Source organism: Xiphophorus couchianus, chromosome 4 (genome assembly GCF_001444195.1).
Source record: "Xiphophorus couchianus chromosome 4, X_couchianus-1.0, whole genome shotgun sequence".
Classification (NCBI taxonomy): domain Eukaryota; kingdom Metazoa; phylum Chordata; class Actinopteri; order Cyprinodontiformes; family Poeciliidae; genus Xiphophorus; species Xiphophorus couchianus.
In genome coordinates, this window is record NC_040231.1 from 31,946,940 (window position 1) to 31,964,637 (window position 17,698).

The following is a 17,698-nucleotide window of genomic DNA, read 5'->3' on the forward strand; positions in this document are numbered from 1 at the left end:
CAACCATTACTGCCGTTTAATGTATAACCTCGTATTTCAGTCTGGTTGAACTGCAGGAACCTATATTGCTCTCCTCATCTCATATACAGCTACATTACACCCCCTGCAGCTACAATTACAGCAATGAGTTCCTAACAGCTTTCCATAAACACACCATCTGGTCATAAACCATGCTAGCTTCTGTTTGCACGAGTCTGTCCTTGTTCTCGCTCGTCATTACGAACCTTCTGTGTAAAACTAAACAACCTCAGTTCACTAGGAGAACACAGTTTAATTCGAGTCCCTTTTCGACCCCCTAGCCCCCCCATCTTAACGCTCTCATCTGGAATGTAATTAGCGCAGCAGCAAGAAGCTTAGCGCTGCCCCCTGCTCTCAGCCCCCGCCGCGGTAACCGTGAGGCAGCCTCAAATCCCCACTGCCTGACAGGATTATCTGAGAGGGAAGGGAACCCATGTCACACACACACATTTACATTCGCAGTGCAGACCTCTTCTTCTGCTGCCTTAATATCCGTGTCCTTCAGTCGCTGTGCCATTTAACTATTTGTCTAATAGGATTAGATCAAAATGATCTTTTTTATCTTTTTGCCCACTGCCTGGGTGGACATAATACACATCAATAACTCGGGATTCCTGGAGAAAGCAAGTGATAATCTATTAGAAACACCTCAGCCTGGTCCAGTTTAACGGGTTCTGTTCAACAGGAGAGTTTCACCCTGGGCTAATGAAAAAAAAACCTCCCAGTTCACGAGGAAATTTCTCTACAATTCAAAGGATTCTACAGAATCTGACACCTCCAACTCCTGTGCCATCGTCATTTCTACAGCCACTGTTTTATTCACATGGCTTGAAAACGGCGATGTGGCTAGCATACGGCTAAGTGTTTCGAAAGGCTGGACTGCTGCATGATGAAGAGGACGCCTCAAGCATGAGAGCAAGACGGAAGGATTATTAAGAGTACGGCTGAAACGATTAATCATGATGAATTGAAGTAATTATCAGCTAAATTAGTAATTCATATACAGACTCAACAAATGATAATTTGCTGATAAACAGCATAGAGCAGTAATTAAGCCAAAACTGTATAAAATATGTATACATTTTGAATGTAATTTATTAAATATGTTTTACCCAAAACACCTCGAGTGACAGTTTTACTTTCACCCAGTTCAAATTCACAAATAGAATGCTTCATTATTGCATTTTAGGCAAAAAACAAATATTTTCTTATTTAAAAATAACTGAATTATTTGTTTATTTGCACCTTTGAATTAATTTCCAATATTATATTCAGAAAGACTGAAGTGGTTCAATGAAAATTCTGTAGAAAATGGCAATTTTTCTAACTGATTAATCAATTACTCGTCAGAATAATCTAGTGCTAAAATAATTTAGTTGCATCCCTAATTGAGAATAATAATGAAAGAAAGACGGGCAGAGACGCACAGAAACCACAAAAACAATTTCATAGTTACTCGATTATGCTATAAAATGGCACTATTTGCATGGAAAACACATAATACTGCCCCTTTAAAAGATTTCTTACTTACTTGAACTTCAACCCAGTTTTATGTTGTTGAGTTCCCAAGAGAAAAAACGGACCAAATAAAGTTAGCAATAGTTTTCTGACACATCCTCTTGCCCAATTTCTTTCCCTTGCTTTGGTTTTACAAATTCTCTTCTTTGCCCATTGTTCCCTTGGCACCACCTCTTGGTTAGGAGCTAATCATCACACATTTACAGTCAAGAAAAGTTTGTGTAGTCTCAGAGTGCCTCTGGGTGACCGGGGGGACGGTCATGGTGGACCCTCATGGTGTGGTACAGACGGCCAAACGTACGTGACATGGGTCTGGAGGAGCACCGACGGTCCGGTGGACCATATTCTTATGAAAGTGACTAGGGAATTAAAGACATTGATTTGCATTTTGGCCTGGTTTTTGTTAAATGAATAATTAAAAGTGTCATGTACAGAATAGTTGTTCATCTGAGTCCATATTTCAACCCATTTTAAGTCTTAAATGGACCAGATGTTTTATTTTATTTTTATTATGTCCTGGTTAGAAAAACTTGAGAGCTGAAGGAGCGTGTGGTTTCTTTTAAATAACATGCACACTGGGGAGGTATATGATTAGGAGCAGCTTAATAATTCAGGGCCCTACCCTGCCGCCATCTCCAACAATATGACCCAAATGAAATTGACTGAAAAAAAGAGGTTTCATAGACAGACATCTGCTAAAATATTTTTTCTCAGTTCAGTAATGTCTTCATGAAACAGTAAAAAAAACTTATCTTTTCAAGCTCAGAAGATTTTGACACATCATCTAAAATAGTCAATAGACATTCACTAAGATTCTAGTAAAAAATCCAATTTTAAGTTCACATGTTACATCTTTTCCTACAGCTTGCATAAGTCATGCTGTGAATAAATCAGTTTGTTTCTGTTCTCAGTTCATGTTTTCAGCAGCACTGACAGGTTTCAGACCTGGGGATAATAAGTACTTCCTCCTACTCACCCCACACCAGTTCAACATGAATCCCCATCCCTCCATCTAGCAGAACAGTAAGCAATAGAGGTGTCCGTTAAAACTTATTGTGATTAATCTGTAGACCTTCAACCCATTGGGTGCTAAAAAAAACCCCAACTGCTAGTTGGGTTTTTTTTTGTCTGGCACTAGCAAAGTCTTTAAAGCCCATTACAAAGTCTTTAAAGACTTTGCTAGTGCCTTAGCAAAGTCTTTACAGTGGACCCCAGATGGTTAGGGACCTCAACTGTCTGAGACCCCCAATAAAAACACTAACAGCTGTCTATTTTAACACCACAAACTATAACCCAATATGCACCCACAGTTTTTAGCACTACAGCAGAAGTAGTTTGGTAAAAAGTAGCCCCTGGTTCAAGGCTTGGTTTTGTACAGAGGGTCCAAATCCATGGCTATTGGGAAACAACTCTGTTGAAGTGATGGAAACACTTTCACCTCCACAAACTATCGCCATTGCTTCTTCCCAGTCGGCCATATTTGGTTACTCTTAACTCATGTTTGATCTCGAGAGGGTTTGCGAGATTTCCTGTCTGACATCTGATATGTGTGGGATCTCTCAGCCTTTGAAAATCAACCAACAATTTTAAAAGCTTGCTGTGCAAACAAGGCATAGTGTTATACGAGTCTCAATCCACAGTTTTTAATCGCTTTCTGGACTCTACTGTTGTCATGGACAGAGACCATTGTCTCCAGGCTGCAGCGGTTCTCTTGTTGGAGCGGTTGCTCAGCGTCAGGGGACTCAGTCTACATAAACATCCCGGGTTTCAGGCGCCACTTAAACATACATAAACAGCCTATATAGCTAAAAGGGCTAAATTCTGGAGAAATAAATATCCCCACAGTTGAAACTCACCTTTAAAGGCTTGCAGCTTTATTTGCAGGCCACAAATAAGCAAAATTTCTTCCGGTACACAATTCTTCACTACTTTGCAAAGCCCATTACAGAATCTTGTAATAAAATGATATAAGTTGATGTGTGGCAAAAACCTGGAAAAGCTTAAGAACAATGAATATTTCTGCAATGCAATGTGTGTGTTGGAGCTCCAAAATACAGAGCAACAGCATGGGGCCACTCCAAATCAGAGTGCTGCTTCTGCTCCCATCAGGCTGATCTTCTTCAAGCCCAGAGCCCCAGAGACCCCGAGGTGGGTTAGAGCTTCTCCAGCAGCTGGGCTCCTTCCACCACTCCTATCTCTTATTCATGGCGACCCATTGTCTCTCATCACTCATCAGCCAGACTCCCCCACAAACCGGCATCACACACTCACACACTCACACACACACACACGAACACCCCCACTAATCAAGAACATCAGGCGAAGCGAAGCTTGATCTAGCGAAACAAGCTAATCAAATTTGCATCAATATAATAGGTGCTCCAGATCTGTAAATTTGGGTGCATGTGTGAGCATGTGTGTAAGTACCTAATCCAGGTCATCAGCTCCACTGTGTCTGGATCATAGAACTCCCTGAGCTCTGATAGCTCCTCCATCAGCTTAGGCCAGAACTACAGAGGGAGAGAAGGGGGAGAAGAGGAAGAAGGAGGAGAGATGGAAAGCCATGGGTTTACCTTTATTAAGACACAAAGTACAACAACAAACCTATTCATCCTTAAAACTGCACTGATTGAAAGAGGTGCATCTCAACTGATTAGAACATCCTCAAAAAGTTATTGACACCAGCAATTCAATTCCATACAGTAAACCTTTACAATACAAATGTTATATCAGCTCGTTACACATTTTATGATTTTATATCTGCTAATTTGGTGATTATCACTTACAGATGATTAAAATCAAATTTCTTTGAAATGTTGATTATTTCTAAAACCAATAAAATGCCTTTCCAGTACAGAAATGTGGGCCTACTGGACAATAAAGAAACTGTCAGGGTTTTCCCCAGAAACCTTGCCTGGTGGTCGGGGTGTTGGGGCTGTCCACCAGCGCCTCACCAGGTCTTTGCATAAAAAAAAGGTTAAAGTTGACAGGAAATTTGAAAATATGAGTAGGTAACTATGTGTAACCAGATGACATTATTGGACAGAGTCGTAAAAAAGGCAAATACCAAAAAAGTAATAAAAAATATAACTTTTTACACTTTGGTTAAATCCTAATTAAGTAATCAGCCTGTGGATCTTAAAACAAGCTACGTAATGCTGGTCACACTTAAAAGCAAAAATAAATAAAAAGGAATATTATATAAATGGACAATATTGACTATTTGTATGCTTTAATAATATTGTTAGGGTACTAAATCTAAGTTTGTATAGTATTACGTTTTCTTGCGTTTTCTTAAATTCACCATTTTGTTCAATAATGTCTGCAGCTTGATGTAGGATTTTGATTTGCTGTGTGATTGGTTTCTACTTTGACTGGATGAAAAAGACCTGTCTGTGATGATGTGGTCCATTACATTCATTTGATCAAGTTACAGCGCAGACACACAGCCAAGTGTAATGAGAGTATGTGAGATGTAAACACACACAGATCTGCATTCATCTTTGTTCACAGAAATATGCTCTCACAGTCTCAATGCGTGCTCAACGCCAACATCGGTACAGTATCCTCTGAAAAGACAGCCTTCATAGAAGGATCATTTACATGATCTCTGAATCACAGAATTTAGCATAAAAACATAGAATATCATAGAATTTGGTTATTTGTGAATATCATAAACCAAATCTCTAAAGATGGAGGTGTTGCATAGGTGGACCCTAACAACATCCACAGTGAAAGGATAACTAAAGAGAGCATGACGTCTCTGCTGTTGTCTCTCAACCAGTCTGTTTTGTGACCTAATCCGAAGGCTGAGCTCTCAATCTGTCCATTCTGGAAAATTACACACTGACCGTGGACTCCAAGGCCGTCAGGCTGCCTGGGTCATTCCCCAATAAGTTACACTGAGCTGGTCCTGGGGATTTGAGGGAGAGCAGGACAAGCCAGGCTGAAGTTAGCTGACTGGACTGATCATAAGTTTAAGGGGCAGCATTATGTAAAATCAACTTTTTTACACCATGTTATAATGTTTCTCCCTCATCAAAAACATACTTGAAGCGTTGCCTTGATTCTTTCATGCGTGGTTGAGAAATCCTTTAATCTCCATGGCAACCATTTAGCTGTGCAAAATGCCTGGTTGGCTTCCCTTCAAGAGCTAATCCTCGAAGAGGCAGTTTCCAAGCTTCCACCTCACAGAGTAGCCCCCTCCCATGACTCCATCACCCAGCTCCTTCAGACTAGCCGGTAACAATTAGCAAACATCTGGTGGGACTGCACCAGATGTTTGCAGCTGTGGAGCTCATTATATGAGTTACTTCTCAGAACAACGCTGGTTGTTAAAGCGTCAAAAGAGGAGCCATGTTGTGATGACTTCCTGAAGTTGGAGTTTCATAAAGAGCAGGAGTTTTTAGAGACAGAGGCCCGATTTCAAGGAGCTAAATTACGAAGTCTAATTTCATTTAAGTCATATTTAATATATACATTATCTTTATAATAACATATGTTAACATAGCTACTTGATTGGGGTATAAAATGGCACTATGAGCCTGGAAAACACAAACAAATGGCCCCTTTAAGAAACAGACTTCTAAAATAAGAGCTGTGCTTCATGGAGAGATCAAGTTGATTGTTGTCAAACCTTTGAAAGGAATCATCTCTGCCTGTGTTGACTATACTCTGTTGGCCCAAGGAAATATTAAGAGAAAAAAGTAAAAATCTCAAAGCTTTTAGGCCTCCATCGCAGAGGCGTATTCCTAAAGATCAACCAAATTATTGACTGATATAGCAGGACAGAGTAGGATTCCCCTAAGCTGGTAATGGTTAGGAACAGAGAGCAAAAGCAAACTTCTTCTAATTTTCAACTTGCAGGTACAAACAAGTAGTCAGGCAGTGACAGAAACCCTTCTCTGTGACCTTATACTCCTCATAGACAGCAGGTAATCCTAAAGAAACATGGGAAACACAACACATTTACTGCACTTTAGCTTCAGCAATTTATCTTATTTATTCTCGTGTTCAAAGTAAGACACTTTACATTGCTTAAAGTTTAAATGACTTTTAAAGTTAGGCTTTGTTTATTTCTTCCCTTAAGTGATTCAGCCTTGCTCACAATGTTCGTTAGGACCTGTTCAAACTGACCGAGGATTATTGATGGGTCTGCCAATACGACAACGATCATAAAGCAGCAGGAAAACGGCCTACCTTATAATACAGCCAGCCAATCATCAGCACTGGAACTGCATATCTGATAAACCGCAGCTGCAAACAGAGAGGATAACAAAAAATACTCAGGTGCAAAGTTAGATGTACAAAATGAGAAGAGTCAGAAACGTAGATGGCTCTTGGAAAACATGTAAGACAACATAAGACTGGGATGAGAGACAGAGCAGCTCTGTTCCCCAACTATCAAGAATTTAATTCCTGCTGTGATCATGTTAGGACCACACTGACACCTAGTGGTGAGGCACAGAGGGCAGCATTATGAGTCACACTCACATTAAACCAGCGTTTCTCAATTCCAGTCCTCAGGCCCCCCTGCCCTGCATGTTTTAGGTGTTTCCCTTCTGTTACACACCTGGATTGAATTTATGGGTGATTAACAAGCTTTTGCAGCACTTGATGGTCATGCAATCATTTGAATCAGCTGTTCTGGAATAGAGGCACATCTAAAACATGCAGAGCAGGGGGGCCTGAGGACTGGAATTGAGAAGCACTGCATTAAACCAACAAATCATTTAAAACTTTCACATAGAAGCACATTAATGCATACAAATCAATCAAATCAAGGAGGTCCGATTTACAGTTTTTTATAAAGAAATATAAAAAACTGCGAAATACTTAATCAAAATGAAAAATAAAAACATACAGAGAAAACTAGACTTGGACATGAAAGAGAGGCTTGTACCAGAACTTTAGTGTTGCAGCGGAGAGCTTTGAGAAGCAGAGTCCACAGGTCGGTCCCACACACACCATACGCCGCGACCGCACACATGTGGCCTGTCCAAATGTATTTCATTCTGTGGGAAAATACACGAGTGGAGTCAAGTTTCTGATCTGAAAACAGAAAAACAGGCCGAGCTCCCATCATGGAGAGAAAAGTAGGAACGCAGCATGGAAATCTGTACTCCAAGCTCTTCAGCCTTTATCTTGCCAACAGAAGCTAGGTACTGGTGTTGAAAACAGGGAACTTAAATTTAGTAGCAAAAAAAAAAGTGTTGGTCCAGATCAGCAGCCTTTGAAGCAAAGGGAAAGATGAAACAGGAGAGTGAACAAGGTGAGACATCATGGGACAGAAGTTCACTGGTACGTCGAGGATGAGGCTGGAAGAGGTGCAGAAATATCCAGAAATAAGTCTGTTTAATGCAAAGCAGCTGTCTGACAGACACTGCTTTCTGCTCTTTTGGCCTTTCGTTCTTAATCATCATGTCTGAGAAAGTGCTGACATCAGGCGTGGCGCTTTTCTCCAAATACAACCTCCATCGTATTAAAAGCTTCTGTGGTTCTGTGAGAACAAAGTCAGCACCTGGACTGCAACAGGAATCTGTTTTATAAACTGTTTGCTTTCATTAGATTTTTTATTAATTGAAGCATCCCTGACTTCAGTCTCTGTGGTGTCTTGAGTTACTGATGTTCTCTGCTGGATTAACGTTTGAGCAAGAGTTTTTGTGCCTGATGAAGAAAACATCGTTTGTCGATGTTCAAAACTTAACATTGACCCCTCCTCTAAAGGTGGAACACAGGAGGGAAACACAAACAGCTCCTCATCAAAGCAGCTTCGTTCTTCCAGTGCAATCTGCTCCACTCGGTGACCATATTGAAAGTAACAGAAGGTAAATTTTAGTTGGTGCTGACCCAATGTGGAAGACTGTAAATCTCATCACAACACACTGCTTTTTTCCACAGCTACAAGATTTTTACTCCTCTCAAAACTGGAACCTTATTTTGTAAGTGCACTGATAAGAAATCTCTCATTGTGATTAAACATCACTGGAAGGATTTTATAGTAAAGTTCATAAAGTGGTTTTGAATTACAATTCTTTAGAATTCGGTACTTAAACTGAAATTTGATGTACAGAACCACAGAAGCTTATCATTATCATGACAATGATATCATGATAATGGATGATTCATTATCATCAATAATAATATTTTTGCCCTTTTTCCAACTTTTGCATTTGTAAAATGAAATTGGATCCTTTCTGCAAACTGTATCTTTAGTTAAATGAAGCAAATGAACAAAACTGACAGATAAATGTCCAAACATCACTGCAAATTAGCTATAATTGATGGCAGTTGTTTACCCAACACGACTGTAGACAATCAAAATATGATTCAGCAAGTAGATTAAAGAGTGCATGCACAGCCAGGTGATTGGATCTGTTTTAGTATTCACATTTCTTCTCCTAACGTTTGTTTTGTAGTTAGACCGAACATCACACATTGTCACATCAAAGCTGAAAAAAGTTTTAAAATGATTCATCATGGTTTCATATTTTTACATCAGAAAACCTGGCACTTTAAAAGAGCTTTTGACAGACACTGTATGTTGGACAGCAGAGTGCTTTTGGTGTGCATTTAAAAAAATGGCTTATCATTTAAAATATAGACTTAGTTCAACCTAAAATAAAGCAGGATGAAAGAGGAAAGTAATTGCGATGCTAAGCAGAAACCTGACAGTTCCAGGTGGCGAGTAAAATTGATCAGAGCATTGATATTTTTTAAATAATTGAAAAAAAATAATTTTCCTCTGCTTTCAGGCAGTATAACTAAAAAAATGATGATGAAAACACAAAACTTATCACTCAATGTCATAAATATTACAGTTCACCAAATGCAAAGACAAGTATATCCATACCTTGGTATTTTGCTACATTTTCATGATCTAATTAACAGACAAAGAATCTGAAGGTACTTCTGTTTCAGAAGCTCAGATTCCTCATTGACTAACTGCTGGCTCAGATGTCGGCCTCACAATGAAGGTTGTGAGCAATCGTCTCTCATTGGTTGTAGATCACAAAATGTGTGGATGAGGACCAATGACCACTTTTCTGTTTTGTTTGATTCAGAATGTAAAATAAAACTTGGAGAAAGTGAGAGAACCTCATTTAAATCACACCCTAACATCCAACTACTGCTACTGTAGAAGTGTGTAAAAACACAGAATAAATTGTGTTTATAGTTCATCTAAATAGGAACAAACATTTGGGGTGTTTAACACTGGACAGTATTGTGTATTATTTACCCAACACACATTTTAAGAGAAAAACTTGAACTCCCACCAGTACTCTTTCAATTCTCAGCTCAGGTCTTCATAAAACAGCTCAGGTTTTATGAAGACCTGAGCTGAGTCTTCATAAAGCAGATCTTAATAACAAAGGAAACATTTTTTCAGACATTTTTTTAATACAAACAGAAATTCTTAAACATGATATGAGCATAAGTGTTCACACCCAAGGTTTAATATTTTGTTAAAGCACCTTTAGCAGCAATTCCAGACTCAAGTCACCTTGTCCTGACAAGCTTGGGATTTTCTCTACTCTTCTCTGTAGAGCCTATCAATCTCAGCCTGGTTGGCTGGGCAGAATTGGTTGAGAGGTTCAGTTGGACTGAATTGGGCTCTGCGTGGGCCACTCAAGAACTTTCAGAAACCACTGCTAAAGGCACTCCTTCGTTATCTTGGCTGTGTGCATTGGATCATTGCTCAGTTCAGTTTCTCTACAATTGGCTAAAACAACAAGTTAGTTAAAACAAGTTCCTATATCTTCCTGAAAAGTTATTTGCAAGTTAGTTTTGTTTAATTTCAACTTTACTAAAATATTTGCACTTGCAACCAGAGAAAAATACTAGGTCAGATTTTGTTTTTGCAGTGTTTGTGAGCTCAGCCACTATGTGTTGTTTTCAGATTTATAAATCTGTAAAGGTGTGTGCTATTTTGGTGCCCGTCTCTATTTTCCCACATTCTATGCAAACTATGGCCCTTTTCCACTATCACCTCCTCGTTATGGCTCGACTCGGTTATAAGGGTTTTTCTCTGGTAATGGCTACGTGGTACCAGCCACTGTTCTAGAACTTGCTTCACTGGGCTTCCAAGCATGTGGAGTTGAACTAAAAACACAATGTCAGAAGACTGGCGGTCACTGATTGGGTAAGGGGTGGAGTCACTGTTTGCGTCAAAAAAGAGACTTGTTTTACAATAACGAGTCTCGTGTTGCTAGGTGACTGTGAAAAAGGGCTAGTCTCTCACAAAAGCATCCCTAGAGCATAATACTTTCACCACCATGTTCTACAGTAGAAACAGTCTAAGACTGTTCCTACTGAAGGCATCTAAGATGAGAAGTGTCTGCTTTTGTCCAAACACATTGCTTTAATCTCACTCCAGAAAGTTCTATTTAATTTTAGATTGGTATATTAATCAGTAAGTTGGGGGGTTTTTTAGCAAAATTGAAGCAAACCTTCATGTGCCTTTTAGTGAGAAGCGCCATCCGTCTGGCCATTGTATCAGAAAGGCCTGACATGTGATATGCATTAGCAACAGATGACTTTCTGGATGCTGCTCCCATCTGCACAACTGAGCACTGGTGCTTCGCCTTAGTGACCGTTAGGTTCTTGGTCATATTTGTCCCTGCTTCCTTGGTTTGGTTAAAGAGCCAGACATAAGGAGAAAGTGAGAGAACCTCATTTAAATCACACCCTATTGGTGCAACTGGTGCTTGCAAACTTCTTCCATTTCTGAAGCAAGGAGAACACAAAGCTTTTCAGCTCGTGACCTTCTTTGTGAGGCCTAGAGATGCACTGTAATCTGGGACACCTGAATCAGGCAACACACCCAAAACCCATTTATATAAAATAAACCCACCACAGTGGGACTCCAGTCGAGTTGTAGGAGAATGTTTTCACTTTTTTCAGTATGTTATTTGATTTTGTGTCGTTTTTTGTTTTTTTTACAGAAAAGCTATAGAACTAGTCTGCAATGCAACATAATGAGAAAACAGTGAAGGAGGGTGAACAGTTGCTGCTGCCCCTCTGAACTGTTGCATATCAAATCTAATACTAATGGACACAGAGCATAGACATTAACCATAACAATCCATGAGGATCTTTAGTTTTGCTGTGACTGTCTTTGCTTATCATAAAAAAAATAAATAAAAAAAAACAGCACAAAGCTGAAAGTACTTGGAGGTGATCAAGGCTTCCGAAGGGACCAATTAACCAACTTAGTGAAATGGACTGAAGAGGTACTTGTGAATGACTACGACTGATTAAGTTATGAAATAAAAATAAGATTTGAAGCACGTCTGTGTGAGAGCGAGACTTGGGCGCCGATTTATGTTTCTGCTGGTGGGCAGTCACTAACTAATCAACCACCTCATGTCCAGGCAACTGCTTATTAATAATTGCAAAATAAACACCAAGCTTGAAAACATGGAACTATAATGAACTGAATCTTCTGTTTGTGTGAGAAATGTTGATGTCCCTGATATACTTGAACTTAATCTCTGCTCTGTCTTAGTTATTGTCAGCTGGTTGCCATGGTAATAGGTGTGCATGCGGTTTTGAGCTATTCTTCACCTGTTTTTTAGTGCTATTTTTCCTTTGCTGTGGTGAACTGCAGCCGCTGAAATTTCTAAAAGTACAACAAACAATAAAAACTGCTCTAACTTCCTCATTTATTCGAAGACATCACAAATATTCATAATAGTCATCAAGTAAGATAAAATTTTTCATAAGGTGATTGAGGTGATTATGTAAAAATAAATTAATTGTCCAGTATAAAACATAAATTTGTTGTTTCTGTCAGTCCTTGAAAGAATTGACAGAAACCAAAGAGTTTATAAAGTTATATCTAGGAATAATACATAGTTTACATATCAAAACAGTAATTTTCACAGCTTTAATTTAAGCCACATTTTATAAAACTGAATAATAAAGAAGAACGTTATGAACATTTTTGTGACAGATTCCTGCTCATCCCGCATCAGATCTGTGGGTTTGTGGATATGACTCAATGCCTAGTAAAAGTGCCTGCAGCTAGCTATAGCGGCTACTAGGCGCAGTGATGTTTATCAGTGGTGTTAGCCATGCTTGCATGACTGGTGCTCAGGAATCAGCGCCTATGCCTGGAAGTGTGAATGTATATGTGTTCTGCTGCCTCAGCAATTCAGAGTTTACCTCATGGTGCTGAAAGCCAGGAGGCCGTAGAGCACAGAGTGCAGCAGGTTGTAGGCCACATCTGGCCGGAAAGCATCCACCTGTCCCCCTGCAGCTGCTCTCTTCTCTTCCTCCCAACTTCCTTTAGGCCTAATGGGAAACAAAAACCAGACATTAAAGCAGAAAAGAAGCACGTTACCAAAAGGGAACGGTAAATACATAAAACATCACATCCATACGCTGGAGAGGAGAGGCAGGACGGACGGCAGGTGGGCGGAATTGATATTGTTCTGATTATTCAGATTTCAGTAGCTCTTGTTCAGATATCATTAGCAGCTTGCATGCAAGTGGACATGTAACGATGCACACCCACGACCGTTTCTGTCTGCAGGAGTCAGCATGCATACAAACAGAGAGAGGCCCCGAAGGCGATGATATTACTCCCACGATGTGGCCTTCTGCACCGAATCAGACGGACACTGGCTTCCATTTGAATACAAATCAAAACCGGCTCCCCTGACTACGTGAGGTTGGCTATACTGGATTAAATTAATTCCTGAATTGGAAAATAGCCCTCTGTTCTGTGAGGTTAGTATTCCAGCCGTCCAGTGGCGCAGGGCGAGTTGAAATGCTAATTTGATTAGTTGAGAGCAGCCTATCACCTTGCACCACAGGCAAATGAAGCTGGGAGAGGCAGCTGGTGGATGATGCTGCTTTTTCAGAGCATGGAGGGAAATCCAGGAGTTGAGGAAAACATGGTGACCTCTGGTTTAGGTTTTCCTTCTACTAACAAAAACCCTCATCTCATCTACCACAGTATATATCTCTTTATTTTACAAAGTGGTGTCTGATTCATTAATTAGAAACACAACTTCTTTTACCAGTGTTACCAGTAAAAACAATGGGACACAAGGGTATGCTTTAGAGATGAGGATTTATCAATGATTATTTATTGTGAAAAGTTTCTTATCATAAGGATTTATTATTTATTCTTGATAACTTTCAATTAATAATGTAAACAAAAAGCGTGACGGTGTTAACGGAAAGGTTATTTTTATTATCTTCTCCACTGATTGTCCCATGAGACAATCAGTAGATTGACTAAAATTTTATAATAAATGCAGTTACTACATGCAGTTCACTTCTTTAACAATATGGAGTCCTGAAGTGGGAATCTTTTTCAAGAACAATATTTGTGCTTGAGCCACTATATATGCTGTGCCATGCATTCACAGCGATACAGCTGCCTAAAAAATAAGCAATCAATAGTTCTGGTAACATTTCATTTGAAGGGGTGTGCATAAGACTGATATGACTCTGACATAAATATGACATAGCACTTATCATGAACAGAAGGAGTCTTTATGAATATTTCTGACTGTTATCATGAAGTGGCATTCGGTAAATAATAGTTTTAATGCAAAGTTGCTTTAAAAGTTGCAGTAAAAGCAACTTTGCAATTAAAGTGTCATTATTTACCAAATGTCACTTCATGACAACAGTCATAAATATTCATAAAGACTCCTTCATGTTCATAACTGGTGTTATGTCTTATTTATGACAGTGTCATATCAGTCTTATGCACACCCCTTCAAATAAAGTACTACCATAGTTCTTTATTGCCATTTTTATAGTTTATCACAATAGTACCAGACATATTGCAGTATATTCCAAGTCCATATCGCCCTCCTCTCATTTGCATCAACAATTGGAGTGAACCGATAAATCAGCTTCAATTTCCTTCATTTTGGGAGATTGGCCATCGATTGATGTTTACATGAGAAGCCAATCTTATTCACTTATTCACTGATTTTCAAAACAGAGTTGCCACAGTAGATCATCTTGGAAGCAGGAAACAGTTTTAACACATTGTATTTGTGACAGTCTGATTAACCTCTGCACCAAATTTTCTTTTTTTGTTCACCAGGGGTCACTGCCTATTCCAAATACGTAGATTATTCTTCTCTGATTATTATTCAAGTGCACTATTACTGATCTTTATATCAGTTTTCCTTTACTAGCTTAAATAGTTACTACAGAACGGGACAATTTTTTAAATTCAATTACTCGATTAATCGCCAGAATAATTAATAACGAGATGCCACTGAACCGTTTACGACAGAAAACAGTAAATATTCTGTGGCCCAGAAAAACAAAATCAGAACTGTTTCACAGATTATCATACAGAGAGAATGGCATATCGGATCATATTTAGGTAGTAAAGAACTGATGTATTATTCAGCACAAGTTTCTGATCATGGCCACATTGTAAGACGATCCACACACCTAACAATGTGTGTTAGGTGTGTGGATCTGTTTGTGAGACTTTCTGTGTTCCAAGATGCTTCAAATTTAAGAACCATACTGCATGAGTTGTTGCCATCAGAGACTAGATAAACTGAATAGTATGGTTCAGTTTATCCAGCTCATTCAGCCATTGAGGACAATCAAATTCAACTTGTTTTCATGTTGAAACTTTTCCCGCTGAGCATCACGTACCTGAGGTTGTGCAGCACCGCCACTGCCAGCATGCCACTGAGCAGCAGGACAGTGGGGACGTATGGGTACAGCAGCAGGGTGCCAGCCAGGCGCTCCAGAGTGTCCAGTGGCAGCAGCCCGAAGGCCTCCTCACACAGATACAGACTGGCATCAAAGTCCCTGCAGGAGAGGTGATATTACCTGATGTTCTCAACAAAATGTATGATTGGCTATAAATTTGACTTAAAGTGCATAAACTCTGTGGATATGAATGCAAGAAGAGTTTCTCTCTCTGAGTGAACAGGTTTGCTCCAGCAGAGTAACACATCCCGTAAAGCTAATTGGGGTTAGCATTGCATTAGCACCAAGCATAAAATACATCTGGGGTTCAACATGTTTTCATTTGATTGCTTTGAATGTTGTTTGATCTATCTTGATAGTAATTGGTCGGAGAAGTATATGTTGTGGTTAGGAGAAGATTGTATAGGCCTGTGTTGAACCCAGCACATCAGCACATTTAGCAAACACCTGGTCAACTGCTCCACATCATCTGACCCAGGGGAAGCAGAGGTCCAAAACACACCACTTGCATCCAACTTTTCACACTTAGACCAGATTTTTAGTTGACACATAGACTCCAATGCAACATTTCCCTCTACGGACCAACGGATTCACGAGATTCAGTATTCATGTGAGACGATGTACCGGAAATCAAAGCTACAAACTCAGAGCAAATAAGCTAGAATAAGACCGCTGTTTCAATTTTATTTGGCTCACTTTTTGTCTCACTTATTACAATTCTATCATTTTGCTCTGTAGCTTCAAACTAAGAGGTTTGTCTTGGTCAGACAGTCACAGTCCAAGGCGCCAGCAGTCTGTGAGGTCACCTTGACTTTGACGCGTTCTAATGGCTGCCTACATTATCCGACTTTCTACTCAGTACTTTCTACTTGCAATATGCAGCTCAAGATAAATAAAGGCTTGGAAAAGTACCTCAAACTGAGAGCTGTGCTCCCACAAATGCAAAGCAGGACTGAAAGGACAGGAGAACGAAACAGTGGGAGAGCAGAAACAAGTCTGAGTGAGGAAGAGAGAGAGAGAGAGGAGCTGAGGGTGAAGCAGAGCACGGAGTGAGCCTCGCATTTGCTACAATCTCCTGAATAATTGAAGGGCCAGTTGTGCAGCATCGCATTGGGAGCCGTGTTATTCGCTGGCCCGGAGCAGCCGTCCCGACACGGCAACACACACTGATCGATGAGAGGTCTAGTGGCTTTACCCCGCGATCTATTATTCACACACATTAACGCTGCAGGTGCTATGACACTAGTGCTTAGTGAATAATGTAGTCACTCTAGATCAAGTGGAAGTTTTGTAACAAGCCCACAGCACACTGACTGTATATATACTCTCAGCCTATATGCGAGTCAAATGGGATTTTAGGGAACAGGTGTTCGCAAAAAACCAAGCATTGGATTGAGGTTTGTGTGTTTTATGTGTTCATACCTCGTCGGCCCCAAGGCAAACTTTGACTTGATGAATTTAAAAATGTGCTCGTCTGATCTGAGCTGAAGCGCTTTCTGTAAACACAAGCACAGATAAGGTCATCACGTCTGGGCTGAGATCAGCCTTCAGGAGCGTAAACAGGAGCAGAAACCGGGCGGACAACGTTGCATCATTGCTCTGAAGGTCTGAGACGCGTTGAGAAAAGGATGAGAGGAGGGGAGAGAGAACGGGAGGACAACGCAGGGGAGGGACGAGAGGGGAGGCAGAGGAAGACGAGCACCTTAGTCAAGGAGTTGATGATGAAGGCGAGCAGGAGAACAAGGATGCTGTGGAGGAGAACTTTGGCCAGACGAACCAGCAGGCCTCCAGTCTTCAAATCAGGCTGCAAGACGAAACACATGGTGTTGATTTCAAATCTAATCGGCCAGATAATAAAGCCTTTTTACGCAGACTTTAAATTACACTTCTTACATGTTTTATATTTGTTAGAAAATATGGCATTTATTATAAATCCACCGAGTGTTAACCAGGGAACTGCTACTGGCAGCAATCACACCCGCAGGTCAGCCCAGGGGCAATGATCCTCCCTTCACCAGGCCTGGGAGGCTGAGGAGTTCTGACCTCCTGACTCCTAATTAAGGCTTGGATCCCACTAAAACAACAGGTTGAGGAATATAAAACACTTCTATAGCTCATGTACGGTAGAATCAGCCCCCACAGTGGGCCACATCACTTCTAAACCTGCCAGTCCCCCCCTCCCCGAAACACACAATCCTCTGGAGGTCTTTTTCTTCTAAATTTATTGCTACAGCAAAAACATTTTCTTTGTAGTTTGGGCACAAAAACACGTAAAATGAACAGCAGCAGACAAAAAACAAATAGTTTCACTTAAGGGTGCAAACATTCAACCTGCTGTTAATCTAGTGAACCAAACAGTTTGAATAACCTGTTCCCTGACTGGCAGACCCGCTCATCAGGTCACATCTGCACATCTGCGGTTAACAACAGTCACCGCACTGTTGCTATATTTAGCAAC

The 17,698-nt window shown here is 40.2% G+C and overlaps 1 protein-coding gene across 5 annotated transcripts in view; it reads right to left on the bottom strand.

Moving 5' to 3' along the window:
* Positions 1-17,698, bottom strand: part of dpy19l3 (dpy-19 like C-mannosyltransferase 3) — a 58,835-nt gene that overhangs the window by 22,648 nt on the left and 18,489 nt on the right. For all 5 annotated transcript variants that reach the window (XM_028014498.1, XM_028014500.1, XM_028014497.1 and 2 more), the window contains 7 exons: positions 16,943-17,044; positions 16,663-16,736; positions 15,181-15,339; positions 12,703-12,831; positions 7,439-7,550; positions 6,736-6,792; positions 3,964-4,046 (listed from right to left, as the gene is read on the bottom strand). In XM_028014498.1, coding sequence (XP_027870299.1) covers positions 3,964-4,046; positions 6,736-6,792; positions 7,439-7,550; positions 12,703-12,831; positions 15,181-15,339; positions 16,663-16,736; positions 16,943-17,044 — 716 coding nt within the window. The remainder of the gene's footprint in view (positions 1-3,963; positions 4,047-6,735; positions 6,793-7,438; positions 7,551-12,702; positions 12,832-15,180; positions 15,340-16,662; positions 16,737-16,942; positions 17,045-17,698) is intronic.